Raw genomic sequence first — 20,940 nt, forward strand, 5'->3', positions numbered from 1 at the left:
TAGCTCCGGGCCTCCGGGAGGCCGGGCTACAAATTTCTATGAGGGCAGGCCCACCGAAGCCACCGCTCCACTATGGGCGGACCCCTCGAACGGTAATCTCCAGATACTGCTTCTGAGAGCTATAGGAGACAAGGTGCTTCTAACAAACCCCTTCACAGTTAGCAATACCATCAAGGCAGTTGTAAAAAAATTCAACAGCGCCAAACCACAGCGAGATGATAAAAAGAAACTCCAGTACATCTTGACAACCAGGGACGAGGATACAATCGGTAAGTTACTTTCTATTACCAAACTGATTGACAATACCCCTGTAGAAGTGATCTTCCACCCAACTTTAAACCAACGCAAATGCGTTGTGACTTGCCGCGAAGTTATCGACCTTCCTGAATCCGAACTGGTGAAAGAACTCACCGCTCAAGGTGTGATCGGCGTTAAACGCATCACCAGAAAGGACAACAACATTGTTGTGCCAACGGCCACTTTAATATTGACCATTCGCGGAACTGTTGTTCCCAATTTCATTTATTTTGGGTTCATTCGAGCCGGGACTAGAAATTTTTATCCCAATCCCATGCAAGGCTACAAGTGCTACAAATTTGGGCATACGAACAAGCGATGCAAACGCGAAAATCCGCTTTGCAGAAACTGTGGCCGAGAACACCCGGAACAACAAACAGAAGCAAACAAAGTATGCAATGCTTCAGCTTTTTGCGTCAACTGCCAAGGGAACCACTCCTCTTCTAGTAGGAATTGTCCCGTATGGCAAACCGAAAATAAAATCACCAGAATTAGAATCGACAATGGAATCTCATACAAAGAGGCAAAGGAACAGCTGCAACTTCAAAACAATGCTCCAAGATTCGCAAGTGTTCTGCAAGACAGACTCTCCAACTTGCAAAAGCCAGCACCTAGCTGCAACTGCAAATGTAACTGCGCCTCGGCCGCTTCGGCTACTTCTAGCCGCGAAAGCACCCCCCCCAATTGACACTACATTCGATACAACCATGACAGATTCAACAACTGGTAGTTCATCAACTGAATCCGAAAGCGAATCAGTCATTTCTATGGATACGTCTGATGTTCCAAACAAAAACAAAAACAAAAGGAAAATAACTAAAGGATCATCCTCAGAGTCAGATAAAAAATCTGAAGATGAGACCCAAACAAACAAGGACAAGAAAAGAACTAAGAATGAACAAAGACAGACACCAACAACAAATAACAATACAACCCCAACAGAAAACAACAACAACAACAACACACATCAAACAAAAAACAACAATAACAACAACAGCAACGCACATTCAACAAAAAACAACACAAACACAACAAACACTCCAAAGACTTCTACACCAAACAAAAACAACACCAATACCTCAAAGAAAGCTTCTCTTTCCAAGGGTAAAGGACCATCGAACTAATTCTCTTTGAATAGTTCAAACATACACACAATTAAGACTTAGGAATTAGAGTTAAAAACACCAACACATTCACTCCAACACAGAAATTCGGGATACAATGGAACATCAGAAGTATCCGACGAAATATTCTAGAATTGAAAATGCTTATTTCAAACTCTAATCCCACAGTCATAGCCCTTCAAGAAACTATGACTCCAAACAACTTCGATAAAAATTTTATTTCAAAGTACATCACATACTTTAAAGAGGGTCTCAACCCCTCAAAGCACGGAGTCGCAATCGCAATCAAGGATAGCACTCCACATGATCTTCTCCCCATTACCACCGACCTTCAGGCAGTGGTAGTGCGCATTAAACACCCCTTTCCAATCACCGTCGTTAGCATCTACATCACAAATGATTCCGATCCGAACACTCTACGCGGCCAGTTGTCCTAGAAGTTGCAATGGTGCATATCCCCAGGACCAGTGGCATCCCTGGCAGGAAATGTGTCCCATGGTGGTCGCCTGAGCTGAAGGCAGCGATCAAAGGTCGACGTAAGGCCCTACGCAAATTAAGAAAGGCCCATCCGGACAGCCCACTGAGACCCACTCTGCTTACAGAGTTCCAAAGGGCTCGCAAAGAAGCTAAGACTGTTATCAACACAGCCAAGCACAACAGTTAGGTTAAATTCGTCAGCGAAATTAATCCCAACGCGTCAACAAAGGAGTTATGGAGTAAGATTGGCAGGCTCCATGGAAAGAAAAGAAGCAAAGAATATAATCTTCTAATTAACGGTCAATACACCAATGACCGCAAAATCATCGCCGAGGCGTTTGGAGATTTCTTTGCATCCGCCTCCTCCAATCAAAACTACGACCAAACCTTTCTAACCCACAAAACGGAATGCGAAAGAATTCCCATCGATTTTCATACCGATGTGGAATTTGACTTCAACAAAAACCTCTCCCTCAAAGAGCTCGATTGGGTACTGAACAAAGTCAAACAAGGATCCACAGGACCTGATGACATCAGCTATCCTATGCTTAAGAATCTACCCCATCTCGGGGAAAAAGCACTTCTGAAGCTCCTCAACAAAGTCTGGGACAGTGGAACCCTCCCCAGTTGCTGGAAAGAGGGTTTAATGATCTGTATCCCGAAATCAGACATGAACAATCATCTTCTTGACAATTTCCGCCCCATAACTCTCCTAAGTTGTGTTGGGAAAGTCTTGGAAAAAATGATCAATCGACGTTTAACGACTTTTCTAGAGTCAAATAAGCTGATTGATCCCAGACAATTCGCATTCCGTGCGGGAAAAGGTACAGAAGATTGCCTTGTAGCAATCGAAAAAATCCTAGACGACGCAACTGAAAAACTACACCACATTGATATTGTTTCCCTGGGTTTATGCAAGGCCTTCGATCGGGCATGGAGGTACCCAGTGCTGAAAAGCCTTTTTCTACTGGGGGATTCGTGGGAGATTAGGTCTCTTCATTAAAAGTTTTCTAGAAAACCGGTCTTTCAAAACCGTTATTAACAACCACCAATCTTCTCTAAAAATCCCAGAAAACGGCTTCCCACAAGGCTCAGCACTTTCACCAACCCTCTTCAACATTGCCATGCAATCTCTATTCGAGATTATCCCGGACCATATAAAGATCATAGTCTATGCAGATGACATCACTCTTATCTCTACGAGCTGCTTCGGCTTAATTCAGAGAAAGAGGCTTCAAAAAACCTTAGACGCCATCCAAAACTGGGCTCTAAAAACAGGTTTCAAAATTTCCCCGGAGAAATCCAAACACATACATATCGGAAAAGCTCTCAGAAGGAGAACCTATCTTCAGCTCAACAAAATCTCTATCCCTACAATGAGGACATTGAAAATACTAGGGGTTACTTTCGACAAGAAACTCAACTTCCTATCACATTCTCAAAAGACCAAAATAGCCACCAGAAAGAAACTGAACATCATCAAGGCTATCGCAGGCAACCTAGCCTCTGGTCATAGAAAGACGCTGCTAAATGTTGTAAATGTTTGGTTGGTCCCACAAATCCTTTACGGAATAGGCACCTTCAGCCGTGGAGGGGACAGGGTGTTAAACACCATTCAACCAATTTACAATAAAGCAATTAGGCTCGCAATTGGCGCTTTTCCCACCAGTCCTACTCTCGCTGTAATGGCAGAAATTGGGCAACTTCCCTTCACCCACCTGGTAACAAAAGCCATCACTAATAAAGCCATCCGTCACTTGTCACTCCCCGAAAGCGACCACAATGTCCCATTAATAAATAGGGCTAAAACATGGTTCAAAAATCTCACGAACAAAGATCTTCCCGATATATGTGAACGTTCATCTGCGACGGGAAGAAATTGGAACGTCAAACCGCCGAACATTAACCTTGAACTTCTCAAGGCAGTTCGGGCGGGAGACCCTTCTCCAAAAGTCAAAGCCTGCTTCAATAACCTCGTTGCATCCAACTTTCAAATTAATCACCAGGTATACACAGATGGTTCAGTCAGTGCCGATGGAGTTGGATGTGGAATCTTTGAGAGTAGATACACTGGTAGCTTTTCTCTTCCACCGCAATGCTCCATCTTCAGTGCGTAAGCTTTCGCCCTTTTAATAGCTACCCAAGAATGCACCCATGATTTCCTTCCTACCACAATATTCTCCGACTCAGCTAGCTGTCTCCACGATCTTCTGAGTGGAAACAGCAAACATCCATGGATTAAGCAAACAGAAGAGGCTGCTTCAAATAAAAACATCTCCTTCTGCTGGGTTCCTGGTCACTCAGGAATCCGCGGAAACACAGCCGCCGACATACTGGCCGGCAAGGGCAGCAAAATAGAACTTCCAGACATGCCCTGTCCTCCATCTGACATTGTCCGCTGGGTAAAACAGCAAGTCCGTGAAAGCTGGGACATAGGTTGGATAAACAGCCGTCCCACCCATCTTCTTAAAATTAAAAATTCCACTCTTCCTTGGGAGGACCGTCTCAATAGTAAGGAAAGGCAAGTCCTTACCCGTCTTCGAATTGGGCACACTAACTTCACCCACTCACACTTGTTCTGCAGAGCCGAAAAACCCCAATGTGCTTGCAACGAAGCTCCGGTTTCCGTTAGCCATCTTTTACTTGAATGTCAACATACCAAAGATGCTCGAGTCCGACACAACATAGGTCAGAGTCTCCGAGATATCCTCAGTAGAGACGAGACCCAAGAAACCAATTTAATTGCGTTTCTGAAAGAAACCGACTTCTTTGGTAAAATCTAAATAGAAATACTAAATACCTTGGAAATTGCTTAGTAAAGTTCGCCACTTCACAGTCATGTATGCGTGTTTATGTGTGTATACACATGTATGTACGGGTCGGAAGGAAGGAAATCATACATGTGTATACACGCATTCAAAAATAATAAATAACAAATTATATAATATATACTTCCACACTCACATCTATCTTCTATCCATTACATTATAATTTAATCAACTTCCTATTCCTACAGCCAAACTCACCAAGGAGGACAAATTCATTAAATAAACCTCTCCATTTTTCAGCTCTACTATATACCATTAAATTCAAAACCACTATATTTTATCATCTATTCAAACTGTATTTCATTTCATTTCACCCCACCCCACACCCCACTCCTCCCCTCTTTCCTTCCCATACCACTCCCACCCCCTTCCACTCCACTAATCCCACCAAAATCCTTTCCACTCCTTTCCTTCCTATCCTCCTGAGAAGGGCCTTTTTGTTTTTTTGTTTTTGGAACACGCCTTTCGCTGGGTCACTTGTGCTTCGTTACTGCTTTGGTCCTCGGATCAGTAAATATTTACTTTTCTTTACAGCATATATTAAATATCTTATGAAGCATAGGATCCCTTCCTACCTTCTTCTTTAACCGAGAGTTGAGCGGACAGATCTGATGAGTGATTTTTTTGGTTTCCCTTTCGCCAGTCCCCTCTGGACTGGTTTTATTGTGGCTCTTCACTGGGCTAGAGGCGAATGAACTGCAAAGTTTAAAGCCTCTTAAAAACAAAGAAAGAAGAAGAAGAAAAATACATTCATTACGATTTGTTCGCTCGTTGGATTCACATGCAGGCTAAAAAGGGTCCTTTTCAGGATCACAAAATTATCTTCAATCTAAAGAATTTATTGTTTTGTTATCACTCGATATCCCCATCTTGTTCGGCTAAACCTTCCTGTTTAGCGATTTGTTGCCACTCGCCACAGCTTTCACAGTTGGAGAATTTCTTCCCATCCAGCTTTGTGACATGTTGTACTATAAATTACATTCAATGCGACGTGCCGACGCGCCACTCAGTGTCGCATTGGAGGCGATTTTAACCTGTAATTGAACATTTGCGATGACAGTGGTACAGTGTCGACTTTCAATGTGGGGTCATAATTTGGATCTCTATGTTTACAAAAATGTCCAACTAAATAAGTCGCATTACATGTCCGTCCAATTAGCTAAATGTCGAACTAATTGTAAATTACTGTACTTTCAATCTGGAAACAATTTAAGAATGGGTGAAAATTGAATAATCAGGAAAGTCCCCAACTATCAATAAGCTCAGAACAACTGCCAAATTCACATACTCATCAGATCCTGGCAAACAAATGATGAAAAAATCAATTTGTGTTTTATTGACGTAGGACTACGTCTAACCGGAAGATGTAGGGGGTGAAATGGAAATCTAGGCACTGAACAAGTAGGAAAAAATGCAAGATTTGGAACGCTTATAACTCGAGCATTTCCCAATAGATCGCAAAGGTTTTTGCATCAATTGATAGGAAATATATCTACGCATCTATCATAACGAATAACATTTCATTTTTCTTGAGATAAATAATTGAATAATTGTGAAATATCAACCATTGTCAAAATGCACTATGTGCCCATTTTTGATTGGTCCATTTTGTGCTCCTCAAATCGTACCGACCAAAACGGGCAACCAGAGCAGCAGCGAAATAGAATGAAGCACGATTGGAAAGGAAAAAGAAAAAAATGAACGAAACATTGGTCGCAGTCTCACACATGCGTAATTCTCGAGCCAGCCAGTCAGCTTAAAAATCCCCGCTCCGCTGCCGTAACGATCATTCTCATTCAAACCGTACACCACATCGGTTCTCATCACAACACATCAACAAACCAACCCAAGCAGCCATGTCTGGACATGGTAAAGGAGGAAAAGTGAAGGGAAAGGCAAAATCCCGCTCGAACCGTGTTGATCTGTAGTTCCCCGCAAGGGTAGCTAGGCCGAGCGCGTTAGTACCAGTGCACCAGTCCACCTAGCCGTCGTTATATAGTTTCGGCCGCCGAAGTGATCGAGTTAGCTGGAAAAGCTGCTCGCGACGATAAGAAAACCCGCATTCGGAACAGAACACATTCGGTTCGGTGGACATCAAGACAACAGGCAGTTGCAGCGAGTAGCGAGTGCCAAACGCAATCGCAAAACGGCAGCTGGTAGCAGAAGAAAAAAGTTTGTTCTTTATACAATCTGCTTTGGTGGCAAATCCAGAACAAGGCGGCATCAAGGGCGTTCGAAATGGTTCGCAAAACGGCAGCTGGTAGCAGAAGAAAAAAGTTTGTTCTTTATACAATCTGCTTTGGTGGAAAATCCAGAACAAGGCGGCATCAAGGGCGTTCGAAATGGTTTTTTTTCAAAACCACGAGTACTAAGTTTTCTAAATTGGAACCATTCCATAAAACAAGGCGCTTTTCAGAGTCATTAAACCTTCCAAAAAAGAGTTTAGGAAATACAGTTCAATGCTTTCTAAAGCATTATGCAAAATAATAATAAAACACAAATTGATTTTTTCATCATTTGTTTGCCAGGATCTGATGAGTATGTGAATTTGGCAGTTGTTCTGAGCTTATTGATAGTTGGGGACTTTCCTGATTATTCAATTTTCACCCATTCTTAAATTGTTTCCAGATTGAAAGTACAGTAATTTACAATTAGTTCGACATTTAGCTAATTGGACGGACATGTAATGCGACTTATTTAGTTGGACATTTTTGTAAACATAGAGATCCAAATTATGACCCCACATTGAAAGTCGACACTGTACCACTGTCATCGCAAATGTTCAATTACAGGTTAAAATCGCCTCCAATGCGACACTGAGTGGCGCGTCGGCACGTCGCATTGAATGTAATTTATAGTACAACATGTCACAAAGCTGGATGGGAAGAAATTTTCCAACTGTGAAAGCTGTGGCGAGTGGCAACAAATCGCTAAACAGGAAGGTTTAGCCGAACAAGATGGGGATATCGAGTGATAACAAAACAATAAACTCTTTAGATTGAAGATAATTTTGTGATCCTGAAAAGGACCCTTTTTAGCCTGCATGTGAATCCAACGAGCGAACAAATCGTAATGAATGTATTTATTTGACGTGGGACTACGTCTAACCGGAATATATGGATGGTAAAATGAAAACCTAAACACAGAACATGCAGGAAAAAATGAAAGATTTCGAATGCTTATAGCTCGAACATTTCGTACTGGATAGGAGAGATGTTTGCATCACTTGATAGGGAATATTTCTACGCATCTATCGCAACTAACAAAATGTTGTTTTTCATTAGATAAACAATTGAATATCTGTAAAATATTAGGCGTTATATAAACGCCCTAACTGCATCGTTTTGATTGGCCCGATTTACGGTTTCCCTAACACAGCCATCAAAACCAAGCAGCCTTGGGGAAATCGGCATTGCAAATACATGAAAGTAGGGGGACTTTTATTCTCATCGAAAAATGTTCCCTAACACAGACTTTAAAACCAAGCAGCGAAATCGGCATTGCAAACACACGAAAGAGCCTAGAGGCGAGTGAACTGAAAAGTTTAAACCCTCTTAAAGCCAAAAAGAAGAAAAAGAACACACGAAAGTAGGGGGAGCTTTTGTTCCCACCGAAATGTGTTCCCTAATAGAGATTTCTAAACCAAGGTGCCTGGAGAAATCGGTATTTCAAATTCATGCAAGTCGGGGGTATTTTTGTTCCGACTGAAATGTGTTTCCCTATCACAGACTTCAAATCCATGAAGCGTGGGGAAATCGGCATTGCGAATTCATACAAATCGGGGGTATTTTTGTTCCGATTGAAATGTGTTTCCCTAACACAGACTTCAAAACCGAGGTTTCTGGGGAAATCGGCTCTTCAAATAAATGCAAACTACGAGTACTTTTGTCCTCGCTTGCCTTTGTGCAGAGTGGAATATGTCTGTCCTAACATGATCTTCTAAACTTAGGAACCTGGGAAAATCGTGCAGCCACTAGAAGCGAATGAACTTCCCAGTTTCAAGCAAATTCGAGATTCGAGAAGTATGTACACTTTTGGGATGTAAACTTCAGAGGGAAATGTGAAATAAAATAATCGTTTGATAATTTTTTTTGTCTTTATTGGAAAGCTTTTCAGCCTTAGGCTGGTTCATCAAACGTTTGATAATTCTTCCGTACATATATTTTGTTTTAGTCATCATACCAAACGTAAAAGGTCCGTCATTAAATTTACTTGTAACGAAGAACAATCAATCACAATAAATGAATTGACTTTACACGGCATTTGTTCATTTTTTTCACTCACAGAGCAAATATATTGAACTCAATTGAATTTGGAAACTGTTTCATTCAATCAAGAATTTAATCAATACAAACGAATGATTGCTAAGCTAAGGTAGTTCCACGTGAACCTTGCGGTTATATCATAGATATAACCCACTCATTTTATTTTTTATTTGTAATTATTAATTTTATCCTAAAAATTCATACTAAACTTGATTGTTTCTATCAATTAAATTAAAGCTCTCTAACCTCTCAATTTGTTCTTTGACGCCCAACTTCTATCTCTCTTAATTTCGCTGCAATATCGATATAAACAATTCCTGATGAAGATTCAATCAAAATCTTCAAAAATCGCGATTTTTAACCCACTGTACTTATAAAAGCCACTTAAATTTCACCTTAATGCTGAAAGGTTAATTTTTTTTTCTTGAAATTATTCATATTTGAAAAAAACTTTTTTTTTCAAACTGTATACAATCGAGTCCTAAATTTTACATAATCGAATCATATATAATCGAGTTTGTATATAATCGAGTCCGACTTGCATGAGGCACTAGGTTAACAAAGAAAATATTTATTAAGTATGTTACTCAAACTGAATTGTAACAATCACGCAGGAACTGTTCAATCACAAAGAAATGTTCGAATAGTTTCACAGGAACATTTTCAGTTGATTTCAATATTCCGGACATATTCATCAGGTTTGATTAAACGTTCGAATTAACATCTCAATAGAACTACTATCTTCAGTGTTTTTCTCAGGTTTTTCAACACTTTCCAGTATATCGGTATCTGGCATCAGATCACAGCAAATCACATTTTGGTCCTTTTTGCACTAATTATTAAAAGACATTGAGCAATCGAGCGGTATTGTACCGTCGACATCAGCAAGCTCACGACGCATTAATTATGCCAGCGGAATATCACTCCCGTCCATGTTGGTTGTGCTTTGAAGCTAGGAATTCCCAGTTTCTGGACAAATTCTCAAGCCATATCCCGAAGAATAGAAGAGGGGTAATTTATTTTGTCTAGCTTGACAAGACAAAAATTAATTGACCAACCTTATATGCTTTTGGTCTAGATACAATTTTCCATTCCGATTCCATTTTTACTTTAGTTTGAGTAGTGTTGATACCGCACTTTGTGCAATACTGAAATTTTTTGCAGCTTCAGATCCCTTCCGTCCATACTTTTCGACCTGCTCGATGATGCTCAAACGTTGCCCAATGGTTAGCGTTTTGATTGTTCGCTTGAAAGGTTTCTCGTGGCTTTTCATACTTGAAAAGAAATTGTTTGATGACACGAACACTCCGTCTTCACTTTCAAGAACAATTGAGGGGCTCAGAATGCAAGGGGTGTCAGTGACTTGATCGATTTCTCTTTATCAACTTTTTATTTAGTTAATAACTCAACTGCAAAAACTTTCCAATTTAAGTTTGCTATAGAATCCGATAGATGAGGTTCCGACCTATTTTCCACATTGGTAAATACAGCTGGGAATGTATTTGCAGCTAAGCTATGACCCAAAGAGAGAGTCGATGTAGACAAATCGATCAAATCACTTACAACCCTTTCATTCTAAGCCTCTCAATTGAAATCTGAGGTAATAACGCACAAAAACATGTTTTGTACGCGAAAATCAATCGAGTTAGGGAGGTGAAAATCCATGGAAAAATGAATCAAAACACATCGAGTAAGGGTGCTCATACACTGTTTGACCGAAGCCAAATATTTGACTCTTTTTGACAGATAAAATTTGGTCAACGTGTGCTGATCGAATATATTCTACACAAAACACGACAAGCAAATATTCAATTATTGGATGCCTAAAATATTTTTTCAGTCTGTTCTTCGAACCTGTCGGTACATGGTTAGGTTACCTTGAATATTTCACTTGATTTTTTCCATGTTCGGTGTTTGATATTGTTTACTACTGTTGAAAATTGAAGAGTGGCAAACAAAATAGTGTTTGTACAAATATCAAATCAAACCTTATCTGTCAAAAAATAACAAATATTTGACCTCCGGGCAAACAGTGTACGGCCACCTTAAGAGAGGCAAAAGTTAGGGAGGTTAGGGAGTTAGGGAGGTATCGTGTTATGGAGTGAAGTATGCTTGTAAAATCGAAGGTGCCATGAAATCCATCGAGTTAGGGAAAATATCGAGATACAGAACATCGAGTTAGGGAGAGTTGACTGTATATGTTATTTTTAAGTGTAATTTCAGACGGTGTATGGTTCCAATTGTGTGGCTTGATTTCTTTGGTTGCGTTCCATGTTCTTTATCATCCAATTCGAAAACATTGTTGAAACCACTTTTTACAAATGCCTGCCGTTGAAGCATATTCCTTGTACGTTTCCGCTCACCGCTTTGATCAATGAAATCCCACTGCTCTTTTTATCTTCGTCTATTTTTTTCAGTAGTATGCGAGTATGACAACGTTAAAAACTAAACGCAACTGATTATATTAAAAACGATTACATTTTTATTCATACCAGGTGTGACCAAGATATGGAATATTTTTTAAAACGTAGCCTCCTTTTTTTAAACTGGATATTACAACATAAAAAATACAATAATAGGTTTACAGATCAAACAAGCCCTGATTCAGGAATACGGGCAAATATCTTTGTATCACTTTAACATAATCATTTTTTTGGAAAAAGTAGTTTCTGACATCATCCATTCTTTCCGGCTTACTCGCAAGTTCCGTTGGCGAAGCTCCTCCTATAATTATTAATTCTTCAAAAGAGGACATCATAAATGGAAGGAAGGTACACGCAAGAAATGACTCTAGAAATATACAAAAGCATGAAAATAAACGTGTATAAACTGAGTTCACTGTCGACCTACCAAAATGACCACATCTCAAAATTTCCATTCGCAGATTGAGTAGAGATGGAATTTTGTCTTTGTAGCCCAACTTTTTCAGCGTTGTTACAAATTCGTCATAATACAATTTTATTAGTTGATCACGATGATCATCGCGCGTTTCGCATGAGCACGAGTTGTACAATACATAGATGATGTCGATGGCAGGAGTTCCCCAAACACTGAGCTGATAGTCGTACTGAAATAAGAAACTATTATAGCATGAAAATAACATCAAGTATTGCAGCAATCGCACAAATAGAATATCCTCAATTTTTCCGTCCCCGTCTTTGAACATCATGTTTCTGTTGTGGCAATCGCCATGGTTCAATACGTTGCAGAAAATGGAACTAGCGGGATCGAAAATATGTCTCAATTTCTCGAAAATAGGCTCTTTGAACTTAGCTATCACATTGGCGTATTTTTCGTACTCAGGCCATGTGGCCAGTATTTCACTTAGCTTTTGTATCGTTGCTTGCCAAATAGTTTTGTAGTGATCGTTACCAATATCTACGAAGTTTTTGGTCAGGTTCTTAATTTTTGGTACCTATACAGAGGGGTTCTTGGATGTAATAATTTATGTTGGAATTTAAATGTTCGAACCTGTTCAGCTGCTATCACCGAGGAAGCGTGCCACTTGGCTAGTTTTGTAAATACTAACTCAGCGGTTTGAAGGTTTATCAGCTTGTAGGACATATAGTAACCGCGTTCTTTGATATCCTCGAAGACTAGCCCAACTGGGTCACCGCAGTTATACAGTAGACTGGGAAAGATATTGAAATTCGCATGAATGAAGGAAATTTGAATTACTAATGTCTAATATTGGATAAGATGGGAGATGAGATCTTGGATTCAATATTTCTGTAAAAGCTATGCCTTACCGTGGTCCGAATACAGTTTTATCTTTAACTGTACCAAGAAGATTCTCCATTGCCGGAACCACGGTAGAATACATAAAAAGCTCCTTCGCAAACAGTTGTCCATCTTTGCTAACCTCGTTTTTGATACATTTTCCGTTGAGCGGTGGTACTTTGAAAATCATCGTCATGGTGTTCATCTCATTTTCGTAAGCTTTGGTGTATCTTGTGTAGGCACGGTAAATAGCACTCGAGAAGTTATCCCCTAACATACTGCCAGTTTTGACAACACACCCGTATACACATATCCTAGTCTGGTCCTCTACTTCTTTAAGTACCTTCTCGGCCATAATAGTATCGATCCAACGAGGTGCGTATACCTTTGCATCTCGGAGTTGTTTCAAAATTTGCCAGTTTATGACCGGCAGCAATTTGGCTGTGGTGGTTAATAGAGGGTTGCTTTCGACTTCGGAAATAATAGCTGCTTTGTGTTCGTTCTGAATCGTTTCGACATCATAATAATCGTGTTCTATTAATTGATACGCCGATTTACTATGCTGTGCCATTTTGAGAATCTTTAGCGAAACTTCATGAAGGATGTTTGGTTGTAAATGGTAAATAATAGGGTTTTTTTCTAGCACGACAATTGTCCGTAAATATTATATGAAATGCTGAAAGGGAATCCGAGATTGTAAATTCATAATGATGTTTTTCCGTACATCATAACATCAATAATCAACAAAATCGTATGTTCTAGATAATCACTTTTATAAAATTGTGTCGCTTGGCAAAGCAGCCATTTATATTACAAATTAATTAAATCTATTGTGTTGATATCAAAGTATTACCTTTTTCACCGGTCGAATAAGACAACAAGGTTAAAACACAAAGAAAGCCCTGCAGGTATCCTATACAAAACGCTAACTTTACGAAACTTAAATTGACACAGATAAAAGCACTAATTTGACTTTTATTATATGTTTTGAATCAACTTGCCAGAACATTGAAATAAAACACTTAAAATTGATATATAGACAAAGCACTAATTAAAAACTACATTTAAAATTGATAGAGATGACCTGCATGCCCCGATGGAAGAATCTCCAATGAGCTATTGTGCGCTGCATGTGCTTGACAATAGAAAGTCTGTTGTTTACGCGGTAATTGTTCTGCCGAAAAGGCTTTTAGTATATCGCCATCAACGCTGTTAAGTTCGAGCGATGGTTAGATGAGAAGCAATAGTATGGTTAATTTTATGGCTGTTGTCCAGTTCATAATTAATTAAGCTACATTGTGTTTCCCATATATGTTTGTTTTTTTTCTCCCATTTTATTTATTTAAGGCTCATTAGCATTTTTAGCTGTAACAGAGCCGAATTTTAATCGTGTACATGTCACATGGTTATCATATCTATAATTAGCACATTACACAGTTGTCATTCGCCAGTATTCCTTCTATACCATTACAAATGGTACATTCACACAGTAGCCATTTAGGCGTAAGGGTTTTTTTTCTGTTCTTCCATTAACCAGTTGGACCACCGGACAGCGGAGACAGTTGTTTGGTCATTGTTGAGTTATTTATAGAACAGTAGCCCGATGTGTCTGGCAGAGCAGAGCAGTTGTATGGATGAATCGATCTTATTTCGACCGTGGATCGATCTCCATCGCTGATGATTGTTGCGTGGACGTAGCTATTCTGTAACAACACAAAGATGGTCAATGAGGGCCCTGAGTTTTGAACTCACGATCGATCGCTTACTAAGCGAACGCGCAACCAATGTGGCTACGGAGACCCCCTTATATATGTTTGTTGAAATTAATCAAATTAATAATTCCGTATAAAAAATTCGGACCAATATTTCTGTTAATTCATGTTCCCTTCAAATTCATCTTGGATTACAAGGAATCTTCGATATACGGCCATTCGATATAACGTACATTTTACCCCGATATAACATACACATTTTCAATGGACGAACTTCATGTCAACTCGTCTTAGGAGGTGGCAGCACCATCTCAGATTGCAGTTGGTTATTTGAGCAACTTTGCATATATGAAATCTCCAAAAAAAGAATTATACTACTTTTTGGAAAGCGACAAAGTTTTTTTTCTTATTTTTTTTACAAAACTTTCTAACTCAAACACTATAATACCTACGAAATTAAAATAATGAATCGTAGGAAATTGTTTAAATTTTCATGTGAAAAATACATAAATGAAATTACATTGAAAAAAAAAGTATAGCAAAGATACAAAAAATAGCAAAATACTCATAAAAATAGAAAAAGTAACAATACCTTTCTCCCAATGTATGGGAGGCTTTTTGGGAGTTGTATGGAATATCTATATAACCTTTGTTTAGAATTTTAAAATAATATGTTTTTGAGAAGAACAAATTTTAATTTTCAAATAATTTTGTTTAATGACTTTTTTTTTGAAATTGAGTTTGCTATTTTTCAATGAAAGCTTTAAACATTTCCTATACCGTCGTGCGGGGCTACTTTTGAAATACGGGGCTACTTTGGACAATTTAGGTTTTCACAAATTTCTTATAAAATTACATTTTTTCAAAATGTATTATCTGTGATAATTCATTCATACAATACCTTTCTAACATTTCACGTTGACAGGTTTTTTTAAACGCAACTACTTCTTTTCAGAAAATTAAACATCTCGAAACGTCGAGTGGTAGTGAAAGTAGCTCCAGAAAAATTGTTTCCGTATATATTGTTTTTACAATTTTAAATACTGGTAAGTATGTAAACCTATCAGAGAACTATTCGTTTGTCATATATCAGCAGCAGCAACGTTATTTTATCGTTGAAATTAGTTGTTTTTGAAAAAAAAATTGAGAGCGATAAATTTTCCACCGTTAGCTATATTGTAAGGTTATGTTTGTTTACTTTTTTGTAGGTACAAGAATGGTGAGGAACTATCGGAAGGATAATAATGCTCGGAAATATACTGTAGTTTCCACTGCAGATTCAATGCAGTGCCTTGAAAACGTCATATCCGGAGAAATGTCCCACGCAGAAGCCGCTAGGCAACTCCATTGCAGCCGACAAACAATATACAACAAGCTAAGCGAATCGCACCAGAAACAGCCCGGACATTAGAAAGTTTTTACTGACGCGGAAGAATTATCGTTTTCAGACCATCTCAGCTGCTTGTCCGATTGGGGCTTTCCCGTTGGAACCGATGATCTGCGGGAAATAGTTCGAATTTATTTGACAAAGCAGGAAAGAAAAGTGCCAACTTTTGTAAATAACAAACCTTCACGGGACTGGGTGGCACGATTCCTACGCAATCACCAACAACTAAACAAACGTTTTGCACAAAATATAAAGTTAAAACGCGCAGCAATAACAATCGCAGAGTACATGGCCAACTTCAAGGAATCTCTGGAAGGTGTTCCGACTTCCAATATTTTCAATTGCGACGAGACGAATTTGTCAGATGAGCCTGACTTAAAGTATTTTGAAAACGTGAGGAACTTCAGTAAATTTGCTACTTCCGTTATGTTTTGCGGAAGTGCAACTGGAGAACTGTTGCCACCATACGTGGTGTTCAAGGCAGAACATTTATGGGATTCTTGGACACTTAATGGCCCTCGAGGAACACGCTACAATCGAAGTGCTTCTGGCTGGTTCGACGAAAGAATTTTCGAGGACTGGTTCAAGACACTTTTTCTCCAAGCTATAAGGCATTTGAAAGGACCAATTGCGCTGATCGGAGACAACCTCTCATCTCATTTGAATCCAACAGTTATTGAAATTTGCCGTCATAAATATATTAAATTTATCTGCTTGCCACCTAATGCAACTCATCTGACACAACCGCTCGACGCAGCATTTTTCTCTCCAATGAAGCGTGAATGGCGGAAAATTTTAGGACGGTGGCGTGCCTCTTGTGAGGGTTCTAAGAACGCAACTATTCCCAAAGGTCGCCTCGGAAGCCTTATCAGTGAACTTTTGAAGGCACTAGCACCACACACTAGACGTATTCTAATATTGGGCTTCCGGAAATGCGGTATCGTACCATGGAATCCCCACGAACTCATTAATCAGCTGCCATCTGATAGCTTAAAGCCCAAGTTGATCGGAAACTCATTTAAACAATTTCTAAAGGAACATCGTAACGACGTGATCGGCTGTCCAGTTGAGCCTCAACCGAAGAAAAAACTAAAGTTTTCTCCTGGAAAAAGTGTTTCTCTTGATGAAATTCCAAAATGTGTTTCGAAACCCATATCTAAGACACCCGGTAAAAGGGGACGAAAGCCCAAAATCACCTCGTTGTAAAATGTAAAATTGTTGTAATAAATTTGGCCTATGTAATTGATGTAATTGATGATGATTTTAAATTTTCAAATGACTATGTCCAAAGTAGTCCCCAACGTATGCAACGGAGCTATTTTTGATCGCTCTATGAACAAATGTTTTATTTCTCAATTAATTCAGATCATATTTTGCACAAATGTCATCTATACATCCAGGTTAAATATATGTCAAGATTGTTAAAATCCACCCACAACAATCGGAGTTAAAAAAATTTTAAATGATGAAAATGAAAAAAAGTGTCAAAAGAAGCCCCGCCCGACGGTATTTAATTTTTTTTTATTTCTGTATTATAGTGACTTTCAACACTTTTGGCTAGTTCGTCACTTTTGCTTCCATATTTGGAAGAATGTCGGGAGTGAGAATTGAACTCGTGATCTTTAGCGTGAGAGATATGGATGTTACCACTACGCAAGATCGCCTCCTTTCACTCCTATATTTCATTGTCCGACCAAAATTATGTAGTTAGTATTAGTTTAGTATTAGTATTAGTTAGTTAGTATTATAGTTTTTGAGTTAGTTTTTCTTTTGATTTTTTTTTTATTTTTAGTTTTTTTTTCGAAAAAAAATAACTTAAAAACTTCAAGGCCTATAAAATTTTGGTCGTATAATGAAATATAGGAAATAATTAATTCTATCATAAAAAATACAAAAAATAAATATAAAAACTACACTGAAAGAAAAATTCCAAAAATTTAAATTAATTCTTCTCAAAAATATATTAGGCTGTCAAAAAAGTCCTGCGGTATTTTTTTGAATTTTCATTTGTACATAAAATTAGTTACAATCATCTGTTTTAAGTCAAATATGCGCCGTTTTGTTCGATGACTTGTTCCCAACGAGATGCCAACTTCATAATACTCCTGTTATAGAAGCTCGCTTTCTTATTGGCAAAAAACTCGGATAGCCAATTTTCACAGGCCTCTTTTGTGGCTAACTTCTGACTACCTAGCTCGTTCGCCATGGACAAAAACAGATGGTAGTCGCTTGGTGCAAGGTCCGGACTATACGGCGAATGCAAAAGAACCTCCCATCCGAACTCCCGGAGCTTCTGGCGCGTCATCAAAGAAGTGTGTGGCCTGGCGTTGTCCTGATGGAAGACAATGCGGCCTCTGTTTATCAAAGATGGCCTTTTCTTCATGAGTGCTACCTTCAAGCGGTCCAGTTGTTGGCAGTACAGGTCCGAAATGAGCGTTTGGCCATAGGGAAGCAGCTCATAATAGATTATTCCTTGACAATCCCACCAAACACACAGCAGAACCTTCCTGGCCGTTAATGAGGGCTTGGCCACCGTCTGAGCCGCTTCAGCGGGCTTCGACCACGACCGTTTGCGCTTCACGTTGTCGTAAGTGACCCACTTTTCATCGCCAGTCACCATCCGCTTCAGAAACGGGTCAATTTTGTTGCGATTCAGCAGCGATTCGCATGCGTCGATACGTTCAAAGATGTTTTTTGCGTCAACGTGTGTGGCACCCATACATCGAGCTTCTTTGTGAATCCAAGCTTCTTCAAATGGTTAATAACGGTTTGATGACTTATCCCCAGCTCTTGGCCGATGCTACGGCTGCTACTATGCCGGTCTTTCTCTGCTAATTCAGCGATTTTGTCGCAATTTTCGACGACAGGCCTTCCGGAGCGTGGCGCATCTTCGACGACCTCTACACCAGAACGAAAACGTCGAAACCATTGTTGTGCGGGGGAAATGGAAAATGTATCGGGTCCATAAACTGCACAAATTTTATTGGCAGCTTGAGATGCATTTTTGCCTTTGTCATAGTAGTACTGTAAAATATGTCGGATTTTCTCTTTATTTTGCTCCATATTTGCGAGACTATAACTCACGAACGACTTTACCAAACAAAACACTGTCAAGGACTATATTATAGCGCGCAAAAGTACCTTTCCAACAAGCTATAGTATGACTCGATACAATGAATACAACTAGAACTACGCGCTTACAACGACATCTCGCGGAAATATCGCAGGACTTTTTTGACAGCCTAATATATATTTTTTTATTCAGAACAAAAATTATATGAATAGTCCATACAACAATCAACAAGACTCCCTAACGGAAAAGGGCACTGTTACAGGGAAAAAGTTTTTTTTGGCAAGTAAGTGGTAATTTTATCTGTTTATCCTCAATCAACAGTATGAAGGAAAACATCATGAGAAAGGTTGGCGACACTTTCTGGTTGAATTTTGTCATCACCCAAACAGTATCACAATAAAGTAATATGAGCTATGCTTCCGAGTTCTTTATTATGCTTCAATATAACGTACAATTCGATACTTACAATGATTTTGTAAGTGAAATGTACATTACATCGAAGTTGCCCTGTATTCATTAGTTCTGAAAATAGAGGGTGGAATGGTCAAAAATGGGTCAAACTTATTTTTTTTTTTGAAGTTCAATGATTACATAATACAGGAAAATTATTTGATGATGCTTTTGATTTTGAAAACCGTTTGTTATATGAGCTGAACCGAACTTCAAACAGACTGAAGAGTTGTAATGGTAGGAAGGAACCATCAATTATTAATAATTTCTATTTTCAATAGTAAACTTTGAAAAAAGTCAGACAGATATTCCAACATAAACACAAAAAACTCGAGGTTCTCTGATATTCTTGTGTCGACATTCATAAAATGTACACTGCAGCCGCTTTTTACGCGGGGACACGTAAAACCGCATAAATTCCAAAATCCGCGTAAAAATAAATTGCGCAAATTTCAAAATCCGTGTAAAAATCTAACAAACATTGAGATATTAGTTTAAAATGCATCCCATATTCTAACAATTGATTAACTGAATTCTATGCTACAATCACGATATCTGTTTCTCCTTTTATTTCTCAGCTACTAGTTAGTGATACAATACAAACTTATTTCGTGAAAAGTCACATCAATTAGCACATTAAATCTGTTTACACTGGAGTCACTTTTTATACGGTTGATACGTGTCGCGTAAAAAATCGCGTAAATTTCGCAAAACCACGTGAATTCCGGAATCCGTGTAAAAATAAACCACATAAATTCTAAGCTCGCGTAGAAAGCGACTTCAGTGTCCCCGATTATCCGCGGAATAGTTTGGCTAGCTCATCGCGATTAATGAAAATCGCTTTCAATAAAGAACTAAGAATTCCAAACAGGAAAAAAAAATTTTAGTATGAAAACTATGTTTTATCAACACAGAATTAAACTATCATCAAACTATCCACCTACAAAGTCGTTTGCACCAGAGGTCAGATATTGTGAAAGCTATGACCAAAACGAAAGAGCATGAGCTTGACAAATTCCAGGAAGGCCTATAGATTTACTATGGAACCCGATGTCGCGAATAGTCCGCACCGCGGATCATCCGCTCGCGGATAATCGGGGTTCCACTGTACATGAAACCATATCTACAGAAATATTAACCGATTGGTCGCATGTTTAAACAGTTTAAAAAGCTAGCTTGCCTCGGAGATATTATACTTGTCTGAAACATTAACTGCGCTGTGTCGTAATGGTTATATCGCAAGGTGATGCAGATCAGATATCCTATGATCATGAGGGTCCCTTGTGAGTTTTGTGTGGATTATGTAATGAACTAATCCCAACGAGTGCTGCTTATTTATAGGAAAGGGAATGGACAAGTGGATTTGAGGAAGTGTTGTTGGCTAAACAAAATCATTAGTACTTCTTGCTAAAATATCGAGAACTGGTATTCGTGGGTGTACCTTTGTGAGCCTCTCAATAGGGAACTAGTCTAGTTCTTTTGATTGCAAAATTTTTGACCTCACCAACGTACTCAATATCATATCCTACAAGATAGAGATGATAAAATATGTATCAACATTTAACCCTTCAAACTAGACTCTCGTCGAAACTTTGGGGATATCGGAG

At 38.9% G+C, this 20,940-nt stretch overlaps 1 protein-coding gene across 1 annotated transcript; it reads right to left on the reverse strand.

The window, feature by feature from the left end:
• Positions 1-11,450: 11,450 nt before the first annotated feature.
• Positions 11,451-13,833, reverse strand: LOC129777825 (uncharacterized). Its single transcript, XM_055784345.1, has 6 exons — positions 13,565-13,833; positions 12,741-13,387; positions 12,463-12,622; positions 12,116-12,406; positions 11,842-12,058; positions 11,451-11,781 (listed from the first exon to the last, which is right to left on the reverse strand). Exons 2-6 carry the CDS (start codon positions 13,280-13,282, stop codon positions 11,573-11,575), a joined length of 1,419 nt encoding a protein of 472 aa, XP_055640320.1. The 5' UTR covers positions 13,283-13,387; positions 13,565-13,833; the 3' UTR covers positions 11,451-11,572.
• Between the last annotated feature and the right edge of the window lie 7,107 nt (positions 13,834-20,940).

Source organism: Toxorhynchites rutilus, chromosome 3 (genome assembly GCF_029784135.1).
Source record: "Toxorhynchites rutilus septentrionalis strain SRP chromosome 3, ASM2978413v1, whole genome shotgun sequence".
NCBI classification, from domain to species: domain Eukaryota; kingdom Metazoa; phylum Arthropoda; class Insecta; order Diptera; family Culicidae; genus Toxorhynchites; species Toxorhynchites rutilus.

What these genes read in the sequence shown, in the direction of transcription:
- LOC129777825 (XM_055784345.1), bottom strand. Translation starts at nt 13,282, where the DNA reads ATGGCACAGCATAGTAAATCGGCGTATCAATTAATAGAACACGATTAT. An exon ending in AAAACTGTATTCGGACCACG is followed by an intron (nt 12,623 to 12,740) that starts GTAAGGCATAGC and finishes TATCTTTCCCAG; the next exon opens with TCTACTGTATAACTGCGGTG. An exon ending in TTTGAGATGTGGTCATTTTG is followed by an intron (nt 11,782 to 11,841) that starts GTAGGTCGACAG and finishes GTATATTTCTAG; the next exon opens with AGTCATTTCTTGCGTGTACC.